Source organism: Periplaneta americana, chromosome 3 (genome assembly GCF_040183065.1).
Source record: "Periplaneta americana isolate PAMFEO1 chromosome 3, P.americana_PAMFEO1_priV1, whole genome shotgun sequence".
In the NCBI taxonomy this organism is placed as follows: domain Eukaryota; kingdom Metazoa; phylum Arthropoda; class Insecta; order Blattodea; family Blattidae; genus Periplaneta; species Periplaneta americana.
The window spans coordinates 127,529,001-127,556,971 of record NC_091119.1 but is presented as its reverse complement, the minus strand read 5'-3'; the positions used below and the strand labels follow the sequence as shown (position 1 = coordinate 127,556,971).

Here is a 27,971-nt window from a genome sequence, read left to right as displayed (position 1 = left end):
TAGCTGATAGTAGGCCTATTATAAATTATTTTATCAATTTTATTTCGCCTGTCCTATATAACAATACTGAAAGTTAAATAGGTCTTTCATACAAAATAACTCCGCAAATAGTTGTAATCACGCAAATGAAATTTGCAACCGCTATTTTGCAATGAATGGAAGCACTTTTTTCTCGCCAATTGGCAAAGCGAAAGCGCTTTACTACAACGCTTTTAAAACACGCTTGGTTTCACATTCAAAGTACGTTCTAAAATCGACTAAATCTATCTAAATTTTAAACCTGCCGCCACAAATTTGTACTCTGTACTGTACTCGGTTCAACCGTGTAATTACGTCACAGTAACTGCTCCGAACCGAACCGCTCCGTCCCCAGCCCTACAGAACAGTATTCAGAATTACTGGAAATCTGTCAGGATATTTTCGCTGTGCCTGCACACAATGCAAATCTTGAACACAAATTTTGTTTGATGGCAGCACAATGGACTGATAAAATAAATCCGTTAAGTATGGACACTATAGAAGCATATTGTAGTGCCACTAAAATTTGAACATGACATGTTCTGAATTTTACTTCTATGTACAAAGATATCCATCCATCATGCAGGTTGTAAGCAAATCTGAGAAATACTGTATGAATGGTATGATTATGAAAAAAGAAGCAAGTAGGCCTAATATTGTGTTAATTTCTTTACAAAATTATTTTAATTCCAATAAAAATCAATTTTTGCACAATGAGCGGTGTTTTAATTATATGTCCCGGTTGTAGTTCCAAAGTTTATGGCAAACTTGCACCAGATAGACTTTCGTTATGCTTTATGACATGATGCAAATATTCAAGAAGCTGACATGAAATTGTAATCAGCCCCCCCCCACCCTTATAGTGAATACTGTAAGGCACGTGTCTAAAAATGTGCGTCATTAGAATGGGAGGATGAAAGCTAAGCGATGTTACAAACCTTGGTTTCTGCTAAAACGATATTTTTCTTTTTTAAAAAAGTGCGGGGATCTTGTTAAGACGGTGATAAATGAATATGGCAGCAGGGTTAGCACAAAATAGGTTTAAGTTGAACACCTAATATTGCCGCTCCAAATTACTGCGAGGCCCAAAGCACTCCAGAGCCGTTGTCCGAACGTTGCTTAGCAACTCTGACTCGAGAGCAAGAAGGGAATAACGCGGCTTACTTTTAAGAGCTTCCAATTACTCTTCGCTGTGCAGGAATGCGCCTTGTTAGGGCGGGGTCATGCTTCAGTCCTAGATTACCAAGAGGTCCTGGTTACAGGAGGGCTGAAGATCGAGTCTCACGTAAGGCAATAAATCTTTTGAATCGACGTTTCCCAAAAAGTTTACCTACTTTAAGGAATACCGCTTACGTGATATGAAGCTGAATAAATGAAGTACAGACTTTGTTACGCACAAGTTTTCATAACATCAGAATGATCAGCATTACGTTCTGACCTTTTTACCAACTAGAAGGCAGTGAGGTTTTGAACATTTCTGGAAAATATGATAAACGTTGAAAAGAAACTGTATCCATCCAGTTCGAACTCAGTTTTTCTGCTGATTGAGCTACATATCCATTCTTCTCTCTCTTTCTCTCTCTCTACATATATATATATATATATATATATATATATATATATATATATAATCAACGAGTCTCCGGTTCTTTCCTTGAAAAGCCCTGCAAGAGATAAAATGAAACATTAATCACGAGGCAGATTTTCTGAGTAATTACTTTTATTTCTCCAAAGTCATTTCACAATTCACAGCCATCAGATCATCTGCTTACAAAATTCTCTATATTTTAAAATAATTTAAGAAAAAATCTATAGTGAGAAGTATGTGTAAGTTAGATTATTTGAGGTTTCAAAACCATTGTTCCAATTATTTTGTAAATATTTTACCATAAAACGATGATCTATGAGTAAAACATAAGACGGAGGTGCTTCATCGGAGCATAAAGTAGTTTTTTTTTGTTGCTTATATATTGCATTACTGTTTACTATATATTGTGATATCGTGTAATCGAATTGGATTAGCCTTCATAGCTAAAACAGGTTTTAAATCAGGGAATCACTAAAGTTGCATTCTTCCTTTACATATAAATGCCCATTATTTATAGGCCTACAATTAATACTACTACTACTACAACCAATATTAATAATAATGCTGGTGATGATGATAAGATAATAGTAGTCTAATAATAATAATAATAATAATAATAATAATAATAATAATAATAACAAGCTTAATACATATATGAAGGGATGGAAGTATGGCTATTATTACTTAGCCTACTTACAAATGGCTTTTAAGGAACCCGCAGATTCATTGCCGCCCTCAAATAAGCCCGCCATCGGTCCCTAGCCTGTGCAAGATCAATCCACTCTCTATCATCATATCCTACCTCCCTCAAATCCATTTTAATATTATCCTCCCATCTACGTCTCGGCCTCTCCAAAGGTCTTTTTCCCTCCGGTCTCCCAACTACACTCTATATGCATTTCTGGATTTGCCCATACGTGCTACATGCCCTGCCCATCTCAAACGTCTGGATTTAATGTTCCTAATTATGTCGGGTGAAGAATACAATGCGTTCAGTTCTGCGTTGTGTAACTTTCTCTATTCTCCTGTAACTTCATCCCTCTTAGCCCCATATATTTTCTAAGAAACTTATTCTTAATCTATGTTCCTCTCTCAAAGTGAGAGTTCAAGCTTCACAACCATATTCGAACAGGTAATATAAGTGTTTTATAAATTCTAACTTCCAGGTTTTTTGACAGCAAATTAGATGACAAAAGCTTCCCATATTTATTCTGTCATTTATATTTGTTACTGTTCCTCCAAGATATTTGAATTTTTCCACTTCGAAGGATAAATCTCCAATTTTTTTATTTCCATTTCGTATACAATATTCTAGTCACGAGACATAATCATATACTTTTCTCTTTTCAGGATTTACTTCCAAACCTATTGCTTCAAATAAGATTTTCGTGTTTTTCCTAATAGTTGTGGATTTTCTCCTAACACATTCACGTCATTCGCATAGACAAGAAGCTGATGTAAACCGTTCAATTCCAAACCCTCTCTGTTATCCTGAACTTTCCTAATGGCATATTCTAGAGCGAAGGTATGACTGTTATTACATCGATTATTTGTACTGCAATTATTATTATGTATAGAACGCATGGAAGCATTTCTATCCTTGGCACAAGAAGAAGGCAATGATTTGCATAGTCTGTCTTATGTCTAAGGTTACTACACTATGACGTATTGTGTTAAAAATTCGGTAAACCGAAACATCTTTCTTAAAGGGATGACAAGGATAAAGATTTGAATAGTACGCAAACGACATTTCATCTCGTAACCTTACTTTATTGAATGATTTTGCGATTTACTTAATGAATTAAAATGACTTTTATATTTATATTTTGCTCAGTTTAGGCACTTAGAAGGTCATTTTTCCTCTAGAATAATCTTTATTACATGATGAAATTAACAGGAGATTTGAATCCTAGCGGTTTTATACCGAGATAGAACACGTTTTATCTCTGTTGTTGTAACGTCAATTGTTTCATTCAGACAGGCCGAGTAACCATGAAAACTGTGCATGTCTTTACTAAGATATAGACCGCTCTTTTCCGCAAGCTGAGAAGTGTAACCCCAGTCGACCCACAGTTTCTCTCCCCCCCTGAGCCGGGGATATAGGGAGAGGGGGGCAGAAACTTGTAAGAATCAGTGCAGCAGTGCCCCCCGCTGATCAAATAAGTGGCTTATTATTTAGCTAAGTCAGGGTCCATTGTACAGAAGTTTCCAAATACGTTGGACCGTTAGAGCGCGCGTGATTGATGAGGGTTTGCGTCCAGATTGTCTTTATCGATAGGTCCTAACTGCATGGAAACACAGCGAGTTCTCTCCTGTTGAGTGAGGCAGGCCGGAGCTTGAAACAGCAATAAATTTGCATTACGTCTTTGTAAAAAATGTGTTATTGCAATGTTATTTTATAGTTTTCAAACACTTTCTTATTTACTTACAGTCTTACTAATAAACCGTGTAAAGTTTTTGTACGAGACTTATGCAGAGTTGAGACAGAAAACGTTACTAATAAACCGTGAATAAGCTATGGACGTATAAACAAGCTGTAACTATACAATGGGAATTCCTTTGCAGTAGTTATATACACGAAACCCCTTGTTTAAGCGTTGTATATAGGGAAAAAATGGCCGCCCCTCTAACAGCTGTTCGTATCGACTGTCATTTTATGATGATGGTTACCTTGTAACCACAGAAGAACAAATCAAAGATCATAGAATTATTAGAATAATATTGCTGTGGCTTGTACACTTTGACCAAAATGTAGTGTGGTAATCGATTAGAGCCAGTTGCACTATCGATATTTAACACGCCACACTAGAGCGCTCTACCGGATGCAATAGAGAACCTCAGATATTCTATTACCTTTCGTAATGAAGTAATGACGAAACTATGACGTAACTATGTAACAGTTGTACTGTTATACACGACGTATGTAGTGATTATTAGTAAGGAATTTACACACGACTTACAAACGAGCTACTCATTGTATTAAGTATAAGACAGTTAAACGTCTGTATATAGAGTTTTTATTAGTAAGACCGCTAAAGTTTTGTTAATTTCTATCTTATAGTTTATACCCTTTATTAGCGAGTTTTTGTAGGTACTTTCTCTTTGTAGGAAGTCTAAGAGAATGTTGTGATTCTACAAAAACATGCATTTCGAAGTTTTCGTTAAATACAAGTTTTCTTTGTGCGGCGATTTCTTCTAAACTATTGGTCAAATTTTCTTTACACTCACTTTATGTCAGCCAATTTACCGCAAAATGATATACAAAGATATGATTTTTGTAAAAAATGAAATAGCTATAAGAAATAAAAAAATTGACCGGGTATTTAAGGAAATCCAAATAATTAAGTGAAGAAGGCCCATAACAGGTCGAAACATGTTAACCAAGTACGATAGAATTTAACACGAGAAAGACATAATATAATACATATTCTGAAATTAAGTGAAATATCTGTACTAGAATGAAAATATTAAAATACAAACCTGAAGAGTTTTGTGTGGAGTGTGGCAATGTATAGGGCAGAAACATGGACATTATGACGAAGTGAAGAGAAGCTACTAAAAGGATTTGAAATAATTTGAATATGAAGAAGAATGGAGCGTGTGAAATGAACAGACAGAATAAGAAATGAAGCTGTGTTGGAAAGAGTGGGTGAGGAAAGAATGATGCTGAAACTGATCAGGAAGAGGAAAAGAAATTGGTTGGGTTACTGGCTGAGAAGAAACTACCTACTGAAAGATGCACTGGAAGGAATGGTGAACGGGAGAAGAGTTAGGAGCAGAAGAATATATATGATAGACAACATTAAGAGATCATACGCGGAGACTAAGAGGAAGGCAGAAAGTAGGAAAGATTGGAGAATGCTGGGTTTGTAGTGAAAGACCTGCCTTTGGGCAAAGCACTATGTGTATGTATATGTGTATATGTAAATATATAGGCCTATATGATATATTATATAGATACACACATGATAGCGTGTGCACTTCCAAACCAAACGGTCCGAAGTTCGATTCTCTGTGTGATCAATGGTAGAAATTTATTTTCCGTTCATGGGACTGGGTGTTCATCTGGGCTTCAGGTAAATTGCGCCCCATGTTGGGTTTTCCTTTCGTTGTTTTCGATTTTGAGGTAGTAATTTTGAAGCACATAAGTTGCATCCAATAAGGGGTGTACCTAATTTAAAAAGCTAACTAGACACCGACTATTCTGAATTGACTTATATTACGAGTAGAATGTTTTTTATTGTAATAAAAAAGCCTTCATTTTATTCTAATTAAGTATATTTAATTCAGACAAGATATTTTCCTGTATAGAAATTGTATTTATTTCATAAAGATTGTATTATTTATATAGTTAAGTTATAATTTCTCCATGGAAACTTAGCTCTTATTGAATGAAACGACGTTCAGCTGTCAATTTCAACATTTATTTCTTAACACTGAAGCCGATCTGAGTATAACTGATCGGTTTATTGGCCAATATAACTCGTTTGTGGCAGGAAAGGTGTTAAAACGATGATGTAAACTACCGAATCGTGACGATTGGTCTATATTAACGTGTCTGGCTGAAAGGCATAATATGCAATAAAAACGGCAATTGAATGATATCTCGTTTGTAAGAATTTTTTTTCCTCATAATTTTGTAATATTATGACCCCTGGAACTTACTGAATGTAAGAGCAATGCAAGAAGGAAATGAAGAGAACCTGCGAGGAAATTAAAGGATATAAACAGATTCAGTTGAAGGAAATAGTTTGTAAAATGGATGGCAACTATTGGAATGTGATGGAGTGTGTTTATGGGCCTGATCTCGGAGAAATTCTCCCGGTGATATTTCTGATGATATGATGGTGATGATTACTGGGATGATAGAATGTTGACGAAATCTGTTGGTGGTGATAATGTTTAGTAATAATAATAATAATAATAATAATAATAATAATAATAATAATAAATATATATATTTACTTACTTACCTTCTTACTTACTTACGGCTTTTAAGGAACCCGGATGTCATAGCCGCCTTCAGAAGTCGTCCCTATCCTGACCTAGATTAATCCAGTCTCTACCATCATATCCCACCTCTCTCAAATCCATTGTAATATTACCCTCCCATCTACGTCTCAGCCTCACCAAAGTTATTTTTCCCTCCAGTATAGAAAACGCTTAGCCAATATGTTGGGATTCTGCAGTATTCAACATTTCAGACAGAATTTTTCTTTGCTATCCAAAAAATATTGCCGGAAAAATATTGTGACGATATCGTGATGCACGTGAAAAACACAAAACTTGCTCCACTCATGGTTAGTAGAATAAAAGACAACTACTGTGTAAATTGTACATGCCTGATTGACAAAATTATCGCATTATATGCTAATTAAGGTACATACTGACAGCACTGAAAACATATAGCTTAGCCCTACATCATGAAAATATATAACCCGTTCGCGACGAGTGTAGAAGGATTATTATCACTACCATTACTTGCTGGAGCAATTACTATATTATTAACTGACCGAAACCTAAATACATCTTTTTTTGACCCAGCAGGAGGGGGAGGTCCAATTTTATATCAACACTTGTCGGTGAACTGTGGCAACAGCGTTTCACAGTAAGGATACATTTTGACTGTGACGCATTTTCTTTCACAATATACACTGCACACATTTTTGTTTTCTGTCTCTATTCTTCTATTGCCTGAAATGGCAACAACACATTTTGTACCTCCAGCGTTGCCATTTCTTTTTTAGTTGGTCATTAACGACGCTAGGTTATTTAGTGTCTATACAATTGGTGATAGCGAGTTAGTATTTGGCGAGATGGGATCGAGGATTCGTCATGAATTACCTAAAATGTGCTCTACAGTTGAAAAATCCTCGGATATATGAAACCAGGAAATAAACCCTAACGGGAGCCGAACCCACTCACGAACACAACTCCGGATCAGGAGACAAAGGCGCCTACTGCCTGAGCTACACTAGTGGCTACCAACTTTGTCCTCTCTGCCACTCGTCTTCTAGTTACTCTAGTAGACCTAAAGGCCAATTCACACGGGGATAGTTTACAGGAGTCAAGTGCTTGAAGCAAGTCGACTTTCCCTATGTGATATAGTCGGGGCAGTCAAGTTGTGACTAGGCGGTCAAGCAGAATTTGAGTTGACGACTCGTCAACTTTTGTGTGCACTTTCCCACCATGTGACCAACTTGACTCCACAACTTTCCTCGTGTAAATGCCTACATAGCAAGTAGCAACTTGCAAGCAGATATTGTTGATAGTGTGTGATTGTTTAAATTAATAGCTAATTAATTTAGGTATCGAATTTGAGATTTGTTTAACTTTCAAACCCAATATTTTAAATTTTACCAGCTAATTCTGCTTACAAATCACTTGGATTTGTAATTCGAAATTATTGAAGCAACCACCTGTTTTTAGGTTAGGCCTAAACCTGGTTAGAAGCAAGTGGAATGTGCTACAATAATTTGGAATCCTCGTTGCAAAAACAACGTTCATTCTATCGAGTTGATAAAGAATAAGTTCCTTTGGTTCCTGTCTTATAAGATATTCAAAATACCTTGTCCATTCCAGATTCTAACTACGAGTACTTAAATTATTGAGATGAATTTTTTGTTTCCATACATTTAATGACTGAAGAACGACTTACTCGATGATATTTCTCAGAAAATTATGAACAAAAATAATACCGATTCCGCTGAAATACTCAAACTAATTCCAGTTTATATCCCTCTAAATATATGTATATAGAAGAAATTTGGTATTTAATATCTCTAAATAGAAAAAAAAATATCACAACTTTTCTCTTGTTTTCGTCCTGCAATTTATTATCAGTTTATTAAATGTCATATATTGTGTAAATACTGAATAATTATAAGCTACATCTCTTTCATGTTTTCATTTCTTTTATTTCTGTTGCTAATGAGTTGCATATACCTATTTTATACCTGCTGTTAAGGTGAATCATTATCAATAATAAATTGTAAATTAAATTGTTCATGTATATTTATGTGAAGAAGGTTCTTTGATGGGCATCTAGTCTGTGCACTTTTCCATATGTCATAATAAAAAAAATAGAATATATATACACCTTATTGTAACATTTTTAGAATTGCATGAGATGTAGGCCTTCGAACTTCCGTGGACTATAAGCACGATAATACTTCAATAATAATAAAAATTAAAATTAAACGAGAGGGAATATATCAGAAACTTGTTACGGAACTTAAAGAACAAGTGTTCATAACATTAATGTAGAAGTGGTTCGCAATAAAAAATAAATAAATAAATAAATAAAAACAGTGTACGTCTAAGCATACAACATTCAGCGCGCGTTTTTTACGTGTGGAACATGGTTTCAAGTTTAGTGCCTCCGTGTGATCACAAATATGGTGCCAAGTTTAAAGGCTTCAAGCACCTGACTCCTTTAAACTATCCCCGTATGAATCAGGTATAACACAGAACTTACAATGTCGCTATAAAATGCCATAAAAACTCTACCTTCATAATCCTAGTCCGCCTTTATAATTGTCTATTCCAAAGTCTGTCTGTCTGTCAGTTTGAAGGAAGTTAGAATCTTGTGTTAGAATTCTCGGACCAATGTTTTCTGGACAGCTAGTGCTACGACCGTGGCTTGCTGATAATGACTGTCTATTAACACCAAGCCAGACATTGAAAATGGCCGACAAATTGAGCGTAACAAAAGAGCATCATCTCCTTTTCATTATGCTGCACTGTTGGTGCATAAAGATTATAAATGGGGTTAGGAGACCCACATTACAGTTTTCGTTTTATTCCTTTCCAGCTCGTTTTAATTGCGTCCACTTGTTTATTGATGGGATTGTTGTGTGGGCTTGTGGCCCTCTCGTGTCTGCAGGGGCCATTTTTGTTGCGGGGGTCCCCTGGATTTGGAATAGAGTCATTTGCAACCCGCTCAACGCTCTTCATGGCAGGTAGTTTGTATTAATTGTCATTGCTAAGTACTTTTCATTCTCGGGGATTAGTTCTTGATATCGCTCTCTCTTTCCCTTTCTGATTCTCTATCCCTCTCTTCTTTCATTACTTATACATAACTCTTAGCTCATTTAACTCGCAGCTTTACAGTTAAAGGAACCGGGTTTCGTTAACCACTATAACCTGTGGGGATCCGTGGCAAACAAAACTTCTGTGCTTAAGTTTTCTCTATGCATCGACATGTTTTTATTTTTTGGTAGAGCTACTGTGTGCTGGATAAAGCACAGGTTTTTCTCTGGTTTTCCCGTTTTTTTCCTCATCGCCATCAACACTTTACACAATTTCTTTTCATTATCATCATTCCTTACTTACAAATGGCTTTCAAGGAACCCGCAGGCTCATTGCCGCCCTCACATAAGCCCGCCATCGGTCCCTATCCTGTGCAAGATTAATCCACTCTCTATCATCATATTCCACCTCCCTCAAATCCATTTTAATATTATCCTCCCATCTACGTCTCGGCCTCCCCAAAGGTCTTTTTCCTCCGGTCTCCCAACTAACACTCTATATGCATTTCTGGATTCGCCCATACGTGCTACATGCCCTGCCCATCTCAAACGTCTGGATTTAATGTTCCTAATTATATCAGGTGAAGAATACAATGCATGCAGTTCTGCGTTGTGTAACTTTCTCTATTCTCCTGTAACTTCATCCCTCTTAGCCCCAAATATTTTCCTAAGAACCTTATTCTCAAACACTCTTAATCTCTGTTCCTCTCTCAAAGTGAGAGTTCAAGTTTCACAACCATACAGAACAACCGGTAATATGACTGTTTTATAAATTTTAACTTTCAGATTTTTTGACAACAGACTAGATAACAAAAACTTCTAAACCGAATAATAATAGGCATTTCCCATATCTATTCTGCGGCTAATTTCCTCCCGAGTGGCATGATTTTGTTACTGTTGCTCCAAGATATTTGAATTTTTCAACCTCTTCGATGGATAAATCTCCAATTTTAATATTTCCATTTCGTACAATATTCTGGTCACGAGACATAGGGGAGAGTTGGGTAGTATCGGACATCGGCTAAAATCGGACAGTGAGTTTCTTTCATCTACCACACGATGATTGTACCTGACTGACTTGGTTACGTTTCTGTGATGTCACATACAGAAACGTAACCATGTCATTCAGGTACTACCATATAGTGGTAGATGAAATAAACGCACTGTCCGATATTACCCGATGTCCGATACTACCCAACTCTCCCCTAATCATATATTTCGTCTTTTCGGGGTTTACTTCCAAACGTATTATTAGTGACCACCTCTGTGGTGTAGAGGTCAGCATGCTTCTCTCTTACGCAGAAGGCCCGGGTTGAATTTGAGGGTTGAAGTTTTTTCAGGGTTTTCCCTCAACCGTAAGGCAAATGTCATGAAATTCGGGCCATAACATCCTTGAATATCACCAGCCTCATTCATCACCGAAATCATATTCATAACAAATCGGTAATACATATACAGTCGCCATGTAGTTCACAACAATAGAACCAGTCTCAACAATAGTACACAGCCTTCGGATGTCACACAGAAGATTAACTCGCGATATCACCAGAGATGTAGCATTTTTCCTCACATCAATGATTTTTATAAAGTGTAGAATTATATTGAACTTTAAAAATAAAACAACAGGAGTTTAAGACAATTTCTGATAGTTCGGACCATAATCTACAAATTGAACTAATGTGTCTAAATGAACCTTATGTTCGATAATATGAATTTATCACCACATTTTAAACTCTTTGCTTTCACTTCTACCTTCAATGTGTGGACTATTAATCTCCAAGTGTCTCCTTTAAAAAAGAGAGTCTGTCTGAATTATCGAGAATTCCGAGTTGGTGAAGTCCGAATTAGCTTGGTTTCACTGTAGTTAGAACTGACGTCCAATAAATCGCCATTTTTCTGGCTGACTGATAGATAATATGTTGAAAAATACTTTTCACATTTTCGACATCGGGGATGATTAACATTTAAGTAGTCGCTTGGGGGTCATGTTGACCCCCCAGTGTTATATGTTGGTTTGTATTATTTTTACACTGTTGCCTACATTGCCCAGCTTATCAGTACCTACCTGAAAGGGTGTCGGCAATACGACTACATGATAACTTCCAGTTTATCACTGCCATTTGTTGCGTTAATTTAAATTTTCCAAGCTGGGGGTTCTGTTGGGTTAGTCCACAAGTAGTATAGTAATATTTTTGTGATTCTATACGTGAAATCTCTTACTCTAGAAGATTATGGGAAGTAATGATGCAAATGAGCTAGAAGATTTACACAGAATCAGGCTATTTCATATGTTAATTCGTGTTTTTAATTGGGGATCACTCTAACCCCCACGCGATTACTGATGTTACAGATCAGTCCACAAGTATTACAGTGTTACTTTTGTGGTGTATACACATGCAAATTATTACTTAAGAACATTCTGGCAAGTAATGACTAAGGCTAGGGTTTTGATGACCTATAAATCATGAAAGAAGTCCTAAAAACAATACATTTATGACCTAAAAATCTTTCAAAAATGCCCTTAAATGCCCTAAAATTGATCTTACATAATTGGCTTAGTAGGAAAAGAGGTTTTTACTACTTAATATTTAGATTAGTAATTAAATTAAATTTCACATAATTTTTTCTAAGTAATACACTTCAATTAATTATTTTACTTGATGTAGTTTCCATGTATGATAGTTTACCTCTGCGTAGGCATGTGGACGTGAGGTCGGCAGTCAGTTGGTCGGTCTTGGCCCTTCATGGGCTGTAGCGCCATGGATTTACTTTACTTCTAGTTTCCATGTAGTCCACCACAAGGCCACTCTTATCCGGAATTAGCAGGTATAGAGAAGTCTATATTGAAGGGGTGGTTGGACTGATCCATTACATGGGGTGTACTACGTTAAAATGGCAATATTTGTGTGGAAAAACGATTAAAATATCATACAAACTAATGGGTATTAATGGACAAAATATGTAAAGAAAATATCAAAGGAAATAAACATTATTTTACATTAATAATGTTGATTTATGGCCAAAATTAAATGAAAATGCCTAAAAAATGACTGAATAAAACAAAAGATGCTCTTATGAGTTGAAACAGGCAAAAAATGCAAAAAAAATGACCTAACAAATATGTCTTAAAACACTCAGTTTATCACATAACCTATAAATACTAACTAAAGCAGCTAGTTTCTGGCTTACTAGAAAAAAGATGCAATTTCATCAAAATCCTAGCCCTAGTAATGACCCATATGAACTATAAAGTTTACGTGGAACTATTAATTTTAGATTTTAATTCGTATTTTTGCTTGGGGTCACTTTGACCCTCACGCGAGAACAAATGTCAGAAAATAGTTCGCGAGTACTTAAATGTCAAACTGTATAGCAAATCTCGGAATGTTTTTCCGCAGTATGATGGAAGTATAGAAATAAGTGTATTTTAAACAAACGCTGGATATAGGCCTATATCATAAAACCTCACAAGCCGCTACTGATCTGTGTTCGCAGGTGAACAGGCCTCTCACCATGAAGAAGGAGGGCATCCAGACCCGGAACCGGAAGCTCTCGTCCAAGTCCAAGAAGAAGAAAGGAGGGGGCCCGGGTTCGTGTCTCTCTCTGGGCGGTGTCATGTCCGACATGATCAAGCCTCTGGACCCCACCGGCAAGTCGGGGGGCTTCGGTGCCGGAGCAGGGGGCTTCGGGTCGCCGATGGGTGGTGGCGCCAACGTGCACCCCCACCTGCACCCCCACCACGCAGCCATGTCACACTACATGTACCACAACACTCAACACCACGGTTTTATGAACCCGGGACCCCCAGGCCCAGTGCCCCCGCCCGGGCCTCCACCCCACCACGGCATGCATCACCATCACATGACGTCACTCTCTGCCCTCGGATCCGGGGGTCTCGGTCTTGCGGCTACGTCAAATGGAATGGTGAGTCAAATGCATTCGAAATAGGATCTACTTCCCTGCAATGGGGCTTATATATGGGCAGCTTAGATCACCAATGACAAAACTATCATTATATTCTGAGTGCCCTATGGAATGACACTTCAACAAATAATCACCAATCTAATTACTCGCCTTTGGAAAATAATAATAATAATAATAATAATAATAATAATAATAATAATAATAATAATAATAATACTTACTTAATTACAAATGGCTTAAACAGAACCCTGAGGTTCATTGCCGTCCTCACATAAGCCCGCCATCGGTCCCTATCCTGAGCAAGATTAATCCAGTCCCTACCATCATATTCCACCTCCCTCAAATCTATTTTAATATTATCCTCCCATCTACGTCTCGGCCTCCCCAAAGGTCTTTTTCCCTCCGGCCTCCTAACTAGCACTCCATATGCATTCCTGGATTTGCCCTTAATGCTACATGCCCTTCCCATCTCAAAGGTTTGGATTTAATGTTCCTAATTATGTCAGGTGAAGAATACAATGCGTGCAGTTCTGTGTTGTGTAACTTTCTCCATTCTCCTGTAACTTCATCCTTCTTAGCTCCAAATATTTTCCTAAGCACCTTATTTTAAAACACCCTTAGCCTGTGTTCCTCTCTCAAAGTGAGAGTCCAAGTTTCATAACCATACAGAACAACCGGTAATATAACTGTTTACAAATTTTAACTTTCAGTCTTTTGAGAGCAGACTAGATGACAAAAGCAGATATTTCCCTATTTATTCCGCGTTTAATAATAATAATAATAATAATAATAATAATAATAATAATAATAATAATAATAATAACAAAGTTATGTATTTGTCTAATGTGACCTGATGATGTCCAAAGTGCTGGTCAATAATTAATATAATTATAAGATTTATCATATAATTATAATAAGTGATTTAACCAAATTGTGAGTCAGTGAAGGATTTCACATAATAAGTTATTAAGTATTTTGTCACAACCTGTTTTCAACTCTAGCCTGCTCGTTTCATGATCGTACATGCTAACAGTTACAATTCTTGGGGATAGTACGGGTTTCCAATGCTGATATAGGAAGGGTTTGAGGGCTCCGGGACCCTGAAGCTTAACAGGCTAATTATCGCCTGTGGATGAAATCTGCCTATATTTCGGGCTGACGCAGGATAGCTCACCTATCAGCTTCGGATTCACGAATGCCACCCAGGCCACCTGTCGAATACGAACAATCATCGCATACACAGGGTGTTAAAAAAGTATCCAATATTTTGGGAGATGATAGTATGCATCAAAACAAGGAAAAATTGTCTAACAAACATGGGTCCTACAACACATACTTTCTGAGGTCTGAACACTTGTTTATAGGAGGTGCTCAATATGACGTCCATTTATGGCAATGCATTTTTCTGCCCTACAATACAGCAGACTACCAGATAATCATACCGTAGTTGACAGCCCTGGCATGGAATAATGATACGTCGTAAGGAATAATGAAAACAAAAGTCTGGTTGCGGATATGAGCGGGGTTCAGCAGAGTTGGTGTTGTGAATTTTCGTAATCACGATGTTTGGGTTGATGAAAATTCCCATGCAGTTGAAGAAATATGGCATCAGCACCGATTCTCAATCAATGTATGGGCAGGGGTTCTTGGCGATAGATTAAGAACCATACGTGTTACCACAGATATTAATTAACTGGGGCCCGTTATCAGGACTTTCTTATTAACGTATTGCCTACCTTGCTGGAGTATGTGCCATGTCAGCAAAGACTACAGATGTGGTTCATGCATGATGGCACACCAGCACATTTTTTTCCGCAATGAGCGTGAACACCTGACGCTGACATTTCAGAACCGCTGGATTGATTGGGGAGGCCCCACACCTTGATCTGTTCGTTCTCCAAACATAAATCCCCTAGACGTTTGGTTATCAAGAACAACCAGGTCAATTTCAAAGAGTGCGTGATTCCTTACCTCGAAGGGCAGAGAAACTGCCATAAATGGACGTCATATTGAGCACCTCCTACGAACAAGCGTTCAGATCTCAGAAAGTATGTGTTGTAGGACCCATGTTTATTCGACATTTTTTCTTGTTTTGTTGCATACTAGCACCGTCTAAAATATTGGATACTTCTTTTTAACACCCTGTACATGGCGCACGATGATTCAATTCTCGAAAAGCCAAGCAACGGTAGAAAATTACTGCGGTACGTCTGCGATAAAGTATCAGTTCACTTCTCGCTCAAGTTAAATTTATTTTGGTCATATGTTACGTCGACGTAGACAGGCCTGGGTGAACCTATTCTATGACCGCCACGCTCATTGGGCCACAATACATTGGAGCTCGTCTCGTATGAATGTTTAGTTAACTCTACCATATTAACGATGTAACCTCTACCTTGGAGAGGCTCTGGCACATGTGTAATTTTCCGCTGAGGACCCGGGATGTTTGATTACGTAATATGACAGTCACTGCAGTATTTTAACCAAACCTTCTGATGTGTGATAAATATTTAGAACATTTATAAAATTTGTCATACACTGTATGGCTTTAGCGAATGGTTATACTGTAGTAGATTCAGTGATAACAAGTCAAGGGAAATTCTAGTTTCCCGAAGAGCATTTTCCGTCGTTTACATAGAAAACGATAGAGGAGGAATTGTTAAATATTTTTCCTAAAATGTTCGGATCATCAGTGCGGTTTTAGGCGTAATAGATGGACTATTGATCAGATTTTCTGTATTCGACAGATATTGGAGGAGCAAATGGGATTATAAGGGTACAGTGCATCAGTTATTCATAGATTTCAAAAAAACATATGACTCGGTTAAGAGAGAAGTTTTGTATAATATTCTTATTGAATTTGGTATTCCCAAGAAATTAGTTCGATTAATTAAAATGTGTCTCAGTGGAACTTAGGTTACAGCAGAGTCCGAATAGGCCAGTTTCTACGACTATCTGATGCATTTCCAATTCACTGCGAGCTAAAGCAAGGAGATGCACTATCATATTTACTTTTTAACTTTGCTCTAGAATATGTCATTAGGAAAGTTCAGGATAACGGATAGGGTTTGGAATTGTACGGGTTACATCAGCTTCTTGTCTATGCGGTTGACGTGAATATGTTAGGAGAGAATCCACAAACGATTAGGGAAAACACGGAAATTTTACTTGAAGCAAGTAAAGCGACAGGTTTGGTAGTAAATCCCGAAAAGACAAAGTATATGATTATGTCTCGTGACGAGAATATTGTACGAAATGGAAATATAAAAATTTGGAGATTTATTCTTCGAAGAGGTGGAAAAATTCAAATACCTTGGAGCAAAAGTAGCAAATATAAATTATACTCGGGAGGAAATTAAACGCAGAATAAATATGGGAAATGCCTGTTATTATTCGGTTGAGAGGCTTTTGTCATCTAGTTTGCTGTCAAAAAACTGAAAGTTAGAATTTATAAAACAGTTCTATTACCGGTTGCTCTGTATGGTTGTGAAAGTTGGACTCTCACTTTGAGAGAGGAACAGAGATTAAGGGAGTTTGAGAATAAGGTTCTTAGGAAAATATTTGGGGCTAAGAGGGAAGAAGTTACAGGAGAATAGAGGAAGTTACACAACGCAGAACTGCATGCATTGTATTCTTCACGTGACATAATTAGGAACATTAAATCCAGACGTTTGAGATGGGTACTGCATGTAGCACGTATTGGCGAATCCAGAAATGCATATAGAGTGTTAGTTGGGAGACCGGAGGGAAAAAGACCTTTGGGGAGGCCGAGACGTAGATGGGAGGATAATATTAAAATGGATTTGAGGGAGGTGGAATATGATTATAGAGAGTGGATTAATCTTGCACAGGATAGGGACCGATGGCGGGCTTATGTGAGGGCGGCAATGAACCTGAGAGTTCCTTAAAAGCCATTTGTAAGTAAGTAAGTAAGTAAGTAAATGTTCAGATATTTTATAGTATGGAAATATGTGACAAAATATAATCATTAACGAGGCATTGTCTTCCACAAAGTAAAGCAATAAAAATAAGTCACAAATATGACCTTTGACAGTGGATAGCGTTCAGCACGAAACGATCTTCGTATTATAGTTAGTTATCTGCACGCTAGAGTTAACGGCACGAGAAATTAGTATGGCTGTTAACTATTTATAGTCTATGTCCTATATTCCAATTAAAAATGAAAATAATAATTGACACTAAAACTATGACTGGGAAATGGTATGTTTATTTTCAGTTTTTGAGCCACCAAATAGAAAAATAAATTTATGAAACTGAGCAAGTATTGGGACACGCGACAATGTAGTGGTTAAGGCACTATGCCAAATAGCTGAAGATCTCGGTTCGGTTCCAGCTGAGGTTCATGGAATCGGCTCAGCCTCTAACAGAAGTGAGTACCAGATGTATATTCTTTGCGATAAAGGCGGCAAGAACGTAGGGTTGATATCCGTACTGCTGTTAATGCCGATTGTCTGCAAAGTTGGAGCCTTAATCTGTCGCAACTCTGTGGGCCTTTATGGTCTGCAATAGAAGTAATTTTAAGGACTTTAAAAAGTATTATATTGAGAGAAACTATAGGCTCTACCAGAAATTTAAGGACACCCCTTCGAAAGAGATGGTGCACTCCTGTCTTTCTACTCTTGTGAAATCCCCTGATGTTTATAAAGGAACCAAATGCCTGTGAAAAATTAAATTTTTTACTGTAAACCCAATCTCTCTATCTTTCAAACTGTGGATGATATAACAATTTTTCTGTTATGAAAACTTACTGAAAAATTACATTTCTTGTAGGAAAACAATTAATTACTCCAGAATTGATGTATTTAGATCCATGAATTATGTCCTAATTATGTCAGGTGAAGAATGCAATGTGTGCAGTTCTGCATTGTGTAACTTTCTCCATTCTCCTGTAACTTCATCCCTCTTAGCACCAAATATTTTCCTAAGAAACCTATTCTCAGACATCTCTGTTTCTCTCTCAAAGTGAGAGTCCAAGTTTCACAACCATAAAGAACAACCGATAATATAACTGTTTTATAAATTCTAACTTTCAGACTTTTTGACAGCAGACTAGATGATAAAAGCTTCTCAAACGAATAATAACAGGCATTTCCCATATTTATTCTGCTTTTAATTTGCTCCCGAGTATCATTTATATTTGTTACTGTTGCTTCAAAATATTTGAATTTTTCCACCTCTTCGAAGCATAAATCTCCAATTTTTATATTTCCATTTCGTACAATAGTCTGGTCACGAGACTAATCATATACTTTGTCTTTTCGGGATTTACTTCCAAACCTATCGCTTTACTTGTTTCAAGTAAAATTTCCGTGTTTTCCGTAATAGTTTTTGGATTTTCTCCTAACATATTTTTGTCATCCGCATAGACAAGCAGCTGATGTAACCCGTTAAATTCCAAACCCTCTCTGTTATCCTGAACTTTCCTAATGACATATTCTAGAGCGAAATTAAAAAGTAGAGGTGATAGTGCATCTCTTTGCTTTAGCCCGCAGTGAACTGGAAAACCATCGACAGAATAAGTAGCACGAAATTTTAGAGCAGCTAATTTGTGAGGGTTAAGAGGATGCTGAGTACAGAAAACCAGACCACAAATATAATAATGAAATGACAAGTGTACATATAAGACTATCATGTAAAAGGCTTTTCAAAAGTAGGAAATATTGACCTTACTTTGTGTAAATTCTTTCCCTGATGATGTTTTATATAAAAAAGAAATGAAGACACATTTAGCGCTATCAGAACATTAATTATAATTGTAATACAATACGCAGATCAGATCTCCATCTACTCTCTGCTAGTCCTAGCTGTCACAAGAAAAATTAAAGTGGTTCACTATTCATGCATTACAGTCTTCAGGGCACTGTGTAACTTATATCATATCTTTGAAATGTTAAGAAGAAAGGTTTAGAATAGAATTTTAAAAAACCCTCCTTATTCATATGCTCTACAGAACTAATGAATTGTTTATGCTCGTAATTTTATTTTATCTGTATACCATGTATCAATGTATAGCCTATGTACCTCTATAAGTTTTTATTTGTTCTAATCTCTATACTAAGATCTATGAAATACAATAAATGAAATGAAAAAAATGCAAACAGTAGCAACATAAAGAATGTAGAGAAAAATGACTTATTCAAATAAAAGAAAAGTCTCACTCTAGAATCCCAAAAATAAAATTCATAATTACAAACCAAGAGGCAAAATGGCTCAGGGAAAGCATAAAGAATACACTTTCTATTTTATATTTTAATCTGTTAGATTTTTAGAAATTACTTGCGCTCAGACTAGGTCAAATGGCCTACAGATGATGATGATGATGATGATGATGATGATGATGAAATTGTTCTTTGATATGGGTACAATCGGAATATCGTTCAACAAAAAATTCATAATATTTTTCGTAGTAATTGTCTTACCTTTTAGTCAGAGGCGTTAAGTTTTAATTCATCGCTATTCTCTTGTTTCAGACGGGCTGGAGGTCGGAGTACACGTGATAACTTTCCGACATTTCAGCCGCCATCTTATCTTCAGCGACAGTGACATTTTTGTCTCCATAAGAATGGCGGGCAGACAAGTTGATTTGAACATTAAGTCAGTGACGTCATCATGGTGTTCGTGATTAAAAAAATAATCAAGAAGCAGCAGATCCCCTGTTCGAAATTACAGGAGTTCGAACAAGTACAAAAATAACGTGTGTGTGCGTGTGTGTTGTAAATAAACAGCCCAGGAGAGGAAGTACAGGTCATTTCACCTCAATTCCTTCACTTTGTACTAGAGTATTATCATACATTTTTTTCAATTTTCGAACTTTCAAACATCATTTTGGTTTTCTTGGAGATTCAGTGATAGGAAACATCACTTTGTTATTAAAACCGTTAAAATATTAATTTATTTTTTACATAAATAAGTGAAAAATTTGTTCATGTCTTGTTATGATTCTCAATCTTCAATTGTTTACTAAAATTTTCATTTCCTGATCTATATTTTGCCATTTTAGTATAAACTTTAGAGTCTTGTTTTTTGTATCCGTTAAAGTATAAATTATTTATTTTTAGAGAAGGAAGTGAAAAATTTGTTCAATCTTTGTTATGATCTCTTAATCTTTCATTATTTAGCAAAATTTCCATTTACGACCTGTAGGCCTAATAAAATTTTGTTTTGTATATCTTAATACAAAGATATAAGATTGTTGTGCTTTTATCTCCATAGAAACAATTTTAAGATGAGAAAATTGGAGTCAAGTTTACGTGGGAATTATCCTTGGTAACATAGATTATTATAGAAGTGCAAGCTCAAAATTATTTCTTTTAAGAATTATAACGATAGGTTTTCACGTTACTCAGATCCGTTCCTTATGTCTATCAATGAATATCAGAATGAAATTTGGCAGAAAATCTTAAAAAATATACCCATAACGTTGAGTTAATTTGGAGGTAATTAAGTTAAAATATTTCGTGTGACAGCAGAAATTAACATAAGAATTTCCCCCCCCCCCAGTTCACCAAAATGCTGAAGTACAGCCTTTCGTTTTCGAAGATTTTGATTGACATTCCGAGAAGTTAAAACAGAATTTATGCTAGACAAAGGCAGTGTTACAGCTAGTTTCCCCACGGTACTACTGTTGTCTTTATCATTGAATCATTAAATTAACGCCATTTCAAGACAAAGTACTCGAACATGACTGTAGACACTGTAATGTATTGTTTGGCACATAGTAGCTAGGCGTTTCATTTATGATCATTCAACTGAGCTGAAAATAAAATACAAGAGAGAAATAAAGATGAATCCTTTATATTTTTGTGTAGTAATATTGATATTCTCAGACTTTCTATTAACATATTTATGCGATGAGTATCTTATCTATGATTGTATAATGGTATTAATAGTAAAAATTTGCAAATTACGATTTAATGCAGGCCTATTAATGAAATCCTTTGGGGTGAAAAACTACTGGGGTGTAGTGCTGACACAAAATCTGCCCGAGATTAGCAAGACATGGGCGATCTACCTTCTGCTGTCTTTGTACCTGAATGGCGAGTATAAGGATCTTTATCTTGATGGAATTTCAACATCCCCACATGAATAAAAATTTAATTTTCTGTTGTATATGTTTTTAGACTACGTAGGAAAAAATATTTCTTTTATGTGAAGGTCATAAGACTGTAGAAAAGCATGTTTTAAAATTCAAACGGTATACCTTTAGCCCCTTCTATTGAAAAGTGATAAATATGTATTCACAATTCTTGGAGCCCCTTGCCTGTGCTGACGTAAATAATCTGCATCCCGTTTATGAAATGCAACAAAACAGTTGAGGACAAAAGAGTCCCACTATACAGAGTTTTAGTAGATTTTCATGGACTGTTGCACGAGACTGGGCTAAGAATGTCTTTAAACGTTCTTGTAAGCAATATCAGTGACTACAATTCATTCCTATTACTTCAAAGTTTGTAGTAAATTTCTAAAACTTAATTTATAACATTTGTTTCTATTAATGTTATTAGTTAAGATTTTTAAATAACGGCTTAATTTGATAACATGAGGTTTAATTCATCATTGTTCTTAATTTCAGTTTTACAAGAAATAGGCCTATTTAGGTTTAAATTTTCAAAACTATTGAGTCAATTTTGGCCAGAAATAATAAGAAATTAATAAAATAACGTAAATTTTAAAACGTGTTTTTCATTTTTATTAATCTCAAATTACATAACAAATGCTAAGATTTAAAATTGTAAAATGCATTTTGTTTGAGTGGTTTAAGTGCAACATTTTGATACAAATGGCGAAAATTAAAAAAAAAAAAAAAAAAAAAAGTAAGTTTTTTGACTTTGTCGTTAACACTGCAGGAACAAACTTCGAGTTTAATCTGTTATTTTCAGGTCCGGGATTTTAAAACAATATCTTACACTCCAAACCTCTTTTATATTGCGTCCAGTATTATGTAATAAATAGTTTATATACAGAAATAATATTTTTTAATTTCGTAAAGAGATTTCACAGTTACTGGAAATTAGATTTTAATAATTCCAATTCTGAAATAAAACATCTACGGTATTCAATATGGAAGGCGTCTTTATTGATTCATTATTTGAATATGGGTTTAAAACGTTAAAATAAAGTATTCTTTCTTTTTTTTGTATAATTTTGACCATAAAACATAATATTACATTAAGAAATGGCACCAAAGTGAGAATATTTTACTAAGTTTTATTCGAATATTGTTTGAAAAATATTGTACAAGATTTTCTGCCTATACATATATGAAAATATAGAAAATTTAATTTGTTTGAAATTTATTTCTTTTGTGAAGTAAAATTAAAAAAATTAGTATTACGCTTTATAATATGTTGCAAGGAGGTTACCCTAGTCAGTAAATAATTTATGTATTTTATATTAAATTGTATTAGGCATTCCATGTATAAAACATTTAATTCTTTCTCAGCTCCTTTATTAACTCGGGGAAGAGAAAATGTTTGTTACAAGAATCTCCAAGAAAGACGCGTTTTAATATTAGAGTATCTAAATATCCAATGAATCAATCTTTCGTCTACAGTCTTTTGTTAATTTTATATTTGAAAATTATAAAGATGTTTTGTGTTCTGAGTGTTAGTGTTTTGTTTTCAAACCACAAAAATTTAACTGCATTGCATTTTAAGTAAAGAAAAAAAGGTGACGACGAATTTCGGAGAGATGATCTGTAATACCAAAGAGGGCTCTGAATGCACATAGACTATTTCATAGCGATCTTAAAATTCCATTATACGAATTAATGGTGGTCGATCCGAAATCTTCGTGACAGTTGAAGATTGGTTACTTAGGCTACACTCTTTTTTTATAGAAAAAATGAAGTTAGCCTATTCACTTTAAAGAACATAACCATTGTATCTATGGTAACGCAATGCCTATCAAATATTTACATTAATATCAATGTAACGTTATAAATAAAGACGTGAATATGTACTCCGCCATTTTTTGTACTTAGAAACATTGGTTATGTTGTTTAAATTTAAAGCTGTGAATACAAATACACATTTATAATTATTGTATACACTGGACTTCATTGGTTTGAGTGAAAAAAGAGAGATCAGAATTTTGATGGCTATGCATTTATTACTGTAATATTCAAAAGAGGGTAAATGAAAGCTCTCAGCAACAGGAATAAAAATGAAAAACGAATTGTCATTAGCTCTTTCAAGCGATCTTTCAGAGTTTGTAAGCCAATGTTAAAAAGTCCATGTTAATACAGTATTCACCTCGGTAAAGTTGGCGTTCTGCACTCAGATAATGGTATTAACGTTTTCTTGTCGATTAATGTGTTATTAAAGAAGTAAACCATTTTTTCTCCCAAGAAATACGACAGTGAAAAAATCTTAATGAATAGACAGATGTTGGAAGCGTTGGTATATTGTGAACTTTGTCATGTGGTACACCCCTCCACAATTATGTAGCCCAACAGAATATTATTAATAATAAAAAACAACTTGTCCATAAATGGTCACAAACAATATAGAGACATGGTATGTCACAATCTAGCAAAACACTTGGACTTATGGTTCTTAATCAACAACTGTTTTCTTTATTGTCTCCCACTCAAGTTCCTGCTAGGAGTGACATAACATGTCTTAACCCGTCTAGCAGCAAATTTTTGCACATTGTTAGGCCATGTCAGTTTTTTCCAGAAGGTCATGACTGAATGGCTCTTGGTAATTTTTTTATGACATTAAAACTAATGATTGGAATCTTATTAAACTGATTGTTGTAATTTTTAAAAATAATGCAAGTGTGTTAAACTTCTTACTGATTACGAATGGCAGACACAAGTTACAAGACAACATCAACTGGGAGATACAATCAGAGAATGTATAAACTGATGTGAGAAATTGTATATATACAGAGTGGTCCACGAAAAAGTGCTATTAAAATTTGTAGTGTTGCAAGTTCATAGTGTGAATCTAAGAGCCTAATAAACGTTATATCACAAACAGAGGTGGAAAAAATAGCATAGTGATGATTTTACTTTTTCGTGAGGCACTCTGTATAAAAGTGTGGTTATGGATACTAAAAACTGGCGATAAAAATAGCTACGAATTGTGTAAAAATAACATATTTTTAATAGTTGTTTAATTTAATGTGATATTTATGTTTGCCATGTATCATAATGTTTTGCAATATTTATAAGGTTTCTTGAAATGTGCGATAAGAGGATATGAAAAAAAAATTGTGAACATTTTACTATTGTTGTTCGTATTTTGAAGTGTTTATCTCCACAACAAAAAACTTGAAGTGACAATTTTATAAAATCTGCATTGCCATATTTATTATTAGACTATCACCTTTCCTCCGAACTTCTACGTAACTAGAAAATGAGGTGATAAGACTTGACAACAGTGTAAGTGAAAAGTGACGATCAATTGCATTAAATTGGCGCAAACAGGGTAGCAAATAAGTGGAAAAAAGACGGAAATGGGTGTTTCCCCTCCCCTGTAGATTTATGCGGCATTCGACATCAATTTTTTTTATCATAATAATTGTAGTTTTTAATATTCAGGGTACGAAATAATTTCCCCCTCTGAAGCTGCCATAAAGTTGCCAGTAAAAGAACTAGGATTTCTCAGCATTATGGTACAATGGTGAATAGACAAACTTCAGTGGCGGTTTAGAGGAAATCAGTGGCGTCTCTGATTGCATCCCCGGTACTTAACGCACCTCACACTTAAGGTATTTGAAGATAATTTTTTTCTCATTACACAATATATATATATGAAAGAACAGTCTTTTTAAATGTTTTTAGTCCTTCCAACAATTTTTAGGTCACCAACTTGTAAACTATTTTATGAAGAAAAGTAAAAAGTGATTTTGAGGCCAAAATCTATGAAAAAAATCATCAATGTTGTGTTGTTAAAACAAATGAATAAATAAAAACTTTTTTTAGTGTGAAACAGTGTGCATAAGATTTATCTTAAAATAATATTGTATCTAAAAAAAAGGTTCCCCCAAAATATGTGTAGTGAAATCACTCCATACTGTAAATATAATATTATAATAATATGTTTATGTAAAATTGCATAAATCGAGATCAAAAAGAATTATGTTTGTTTTTCTGTCATTTACCTCTGTTATCACTCCTTTGTCACATTTTCCTTTTGTAAACCAACACTTAATTTTAAAGAAGAATGCTGGAATGATCACATGCAGAAGTTTTACAGGATTATGATTGATGCTGTATTCTGTCACTTTAGAAAAATGGTAGAAGAAGTTAATACAGACAGATTACATTATTATTGTTTGCAAAATAATATCATCACCATCATCATCATCATCATCATCATCTTCACCATTTCAGCGTCAAGGATTGGTTCCTTCTTGATCAGTATCGACTCCAAATTTATAGCAATTACTTATTTGTCTGTCCATCTTTTCAACAGCTTTCCCAAATATCTCCTGCCAAATTGATGTGTACTGTAGAATTGTCCTTAGTAACATGTTGTTGTCCATCCGTAGCAAGATTAATCCAGTCCCTACCATCATATCCCACCTCCCTCAAATCAATTTAAATATTATCCTCCCATCTACGACTCGGTAGCATATTCAGCCAAAAAAATTAATGCAAAACCACCACTTCTATATTCAACATTAAAACCTGAAACTAATCGGACTTAAATAAAAAACTAAAGATTATTTACAATAATAAAAAAAAAAGTAAAAGCCGATTCAGTATAATTTCACATATTATTTGTCATGAAAGAGGAAAAAAGGAAGCTTTTGGAAACCCCAACTAACACTCCATACGCATTTCTAGATTCGCCCATACGTGCTACATGCCCTGCCCATCTCGAACATCTGGATTTAATAATCCTAATTATGTTGGGTGAAGAATACAATGCGTGCAGTTCTGCGTTGTGTAACTTTCTCCATTCTCCTGTGTCTTCATTCTTCTTAGCCCCAAATATTTTCCTAAGCGCTTTATTCTCGAACACCCTTAACATCTGTTCCTCGTCCACACCTGTGGAGTAACGGTCAGCGCGTCTGGCCGCAAAACCAGGTGGCCCGGGTTCGAATCCCGGTCGGGGCAAGTTACCTGGTTGAGGTTTTTTCCGGGGTTTTCCCTCAACCCAATACGAGCAAATAACTTTCGGTGCTGGACCCCGGACTCATTTCACCGGCATTATCACCTTCATTTCATTCAGACGCTAAATAACCTAGATGTTGATACAGCGTCGTAAAATAACCCAATAAAATAAAATCTGTTCCTCTTTCAAAGTGAGAGTCCAAGTTTCACTACCATACAGCACCGTAATATAACTTACACAATCTAACTTTCAGCTTTATTGAAAGCAGACTGGTTGATAAAAGCTTCTCAACCAAATAATAACGGGCATTTCCCATATTTATTCTGCGTTTATTTTCCTCGGGAATGTCATTTATATTTGTTATTGTTGCTCCAAGATATTTGAATTTTTCCACCTCTTAAATAGGATAAATCTCCAATTTTTATATTTCCATTTCGTACAATATTCCCGTCACGAGACATAATCATATGTTTTGTCTTTTCGGGATTTACTTCCAAATCTATCTGATTACTTCCTTCAAGTACAATTTTATTCCCGTGTTTTCCCTAAGCGTTTGTGAATTTTCTCCTAACATATTCATGTCATCCGCATAAACAAGCAGCTGATGTAACCCGTTCAATTCTGAACCCTCTCTGTTTTCCTTGTCTTTCTTAATGGCATATTCTAGAGCAAAGTTAAAAAGGAAAGGTGATAGCACAGTCTAGTATATACAGTCACGAAGCTTGAGTTGTTGAGGGTGCTAGGAATAATAGACTGTGCCGGTACTACTACGCATTGCCTGTAAGGAGGCGATAGTATTGATTCTAGTGGTTAGTAACTATCTATGGATGCATATTTCCTACGTATTGAGCTACGTGATTATAAATACTAGACTGTGGTGATAGTGCATCTCCTTGCTTTAACCCGCTGTGAATTGGGAAAGCGTCGGGCAAAAACTGGCCTATACGGACTCTGCTTTTTGTTTCACTGAGACATTTTACTTAATCGAACTAGTTTCTTGGAAATACAAAATGCAATATGAACACTGAGTTATATTTAATCACTGATAGTATTTGATTACACAGCAAACGCTTCAATTCTGTGCCAGAATCCTCACAGAACAGCTTCTCCCAGTGAGGACCCAAATATTTAATAGCGTCTCATGCACTAGCCATTTTTGTGCGGGTACAAATGCTGAATGTGGAGTAGTTACTTCTATTTCAGACCGAGGGGTGCGCTGATGGGGTTGTGCGAGCCATGGTTGCACGAGGCATAGAGCCACCAGTACGTAACCTTGACATCGCTTCTCTATAGGCCAAATTTGTTTCAAGTATTCTCTTT

At 35.6% G+C, this 27,971-nt stretch overlaps 1 protein-coding gene across 1 annotated transcript in view; it reads left to right on the top strand.

Moving 5' to 3' along the window:
- LOC138696513 (GATA-binding factor C-like) overlaps positions 1-25,667 on the top strand; it is a 677,081-nt gene extending 651,414 nt beyond the window's left edge. The window contains exons 6-7 of the mRNA XM_069821569.1: positions 13,132-13,560; positions 20,052-25,667. Coding sequence (XP_069677670.1) covers positions 13,132-13,560; positions 20,052-20,078 — 456 coding nt within the window. The 3' untranslated portion in view covers positions 20,079-25,667. The remainder of the gene's footprint in view (positions 1-13,131; positions 13,561-20,051) is intronic.
- The last annotated feature ends 2,304 nt before the right edge of the window (positions 25,668-27,971 follow it).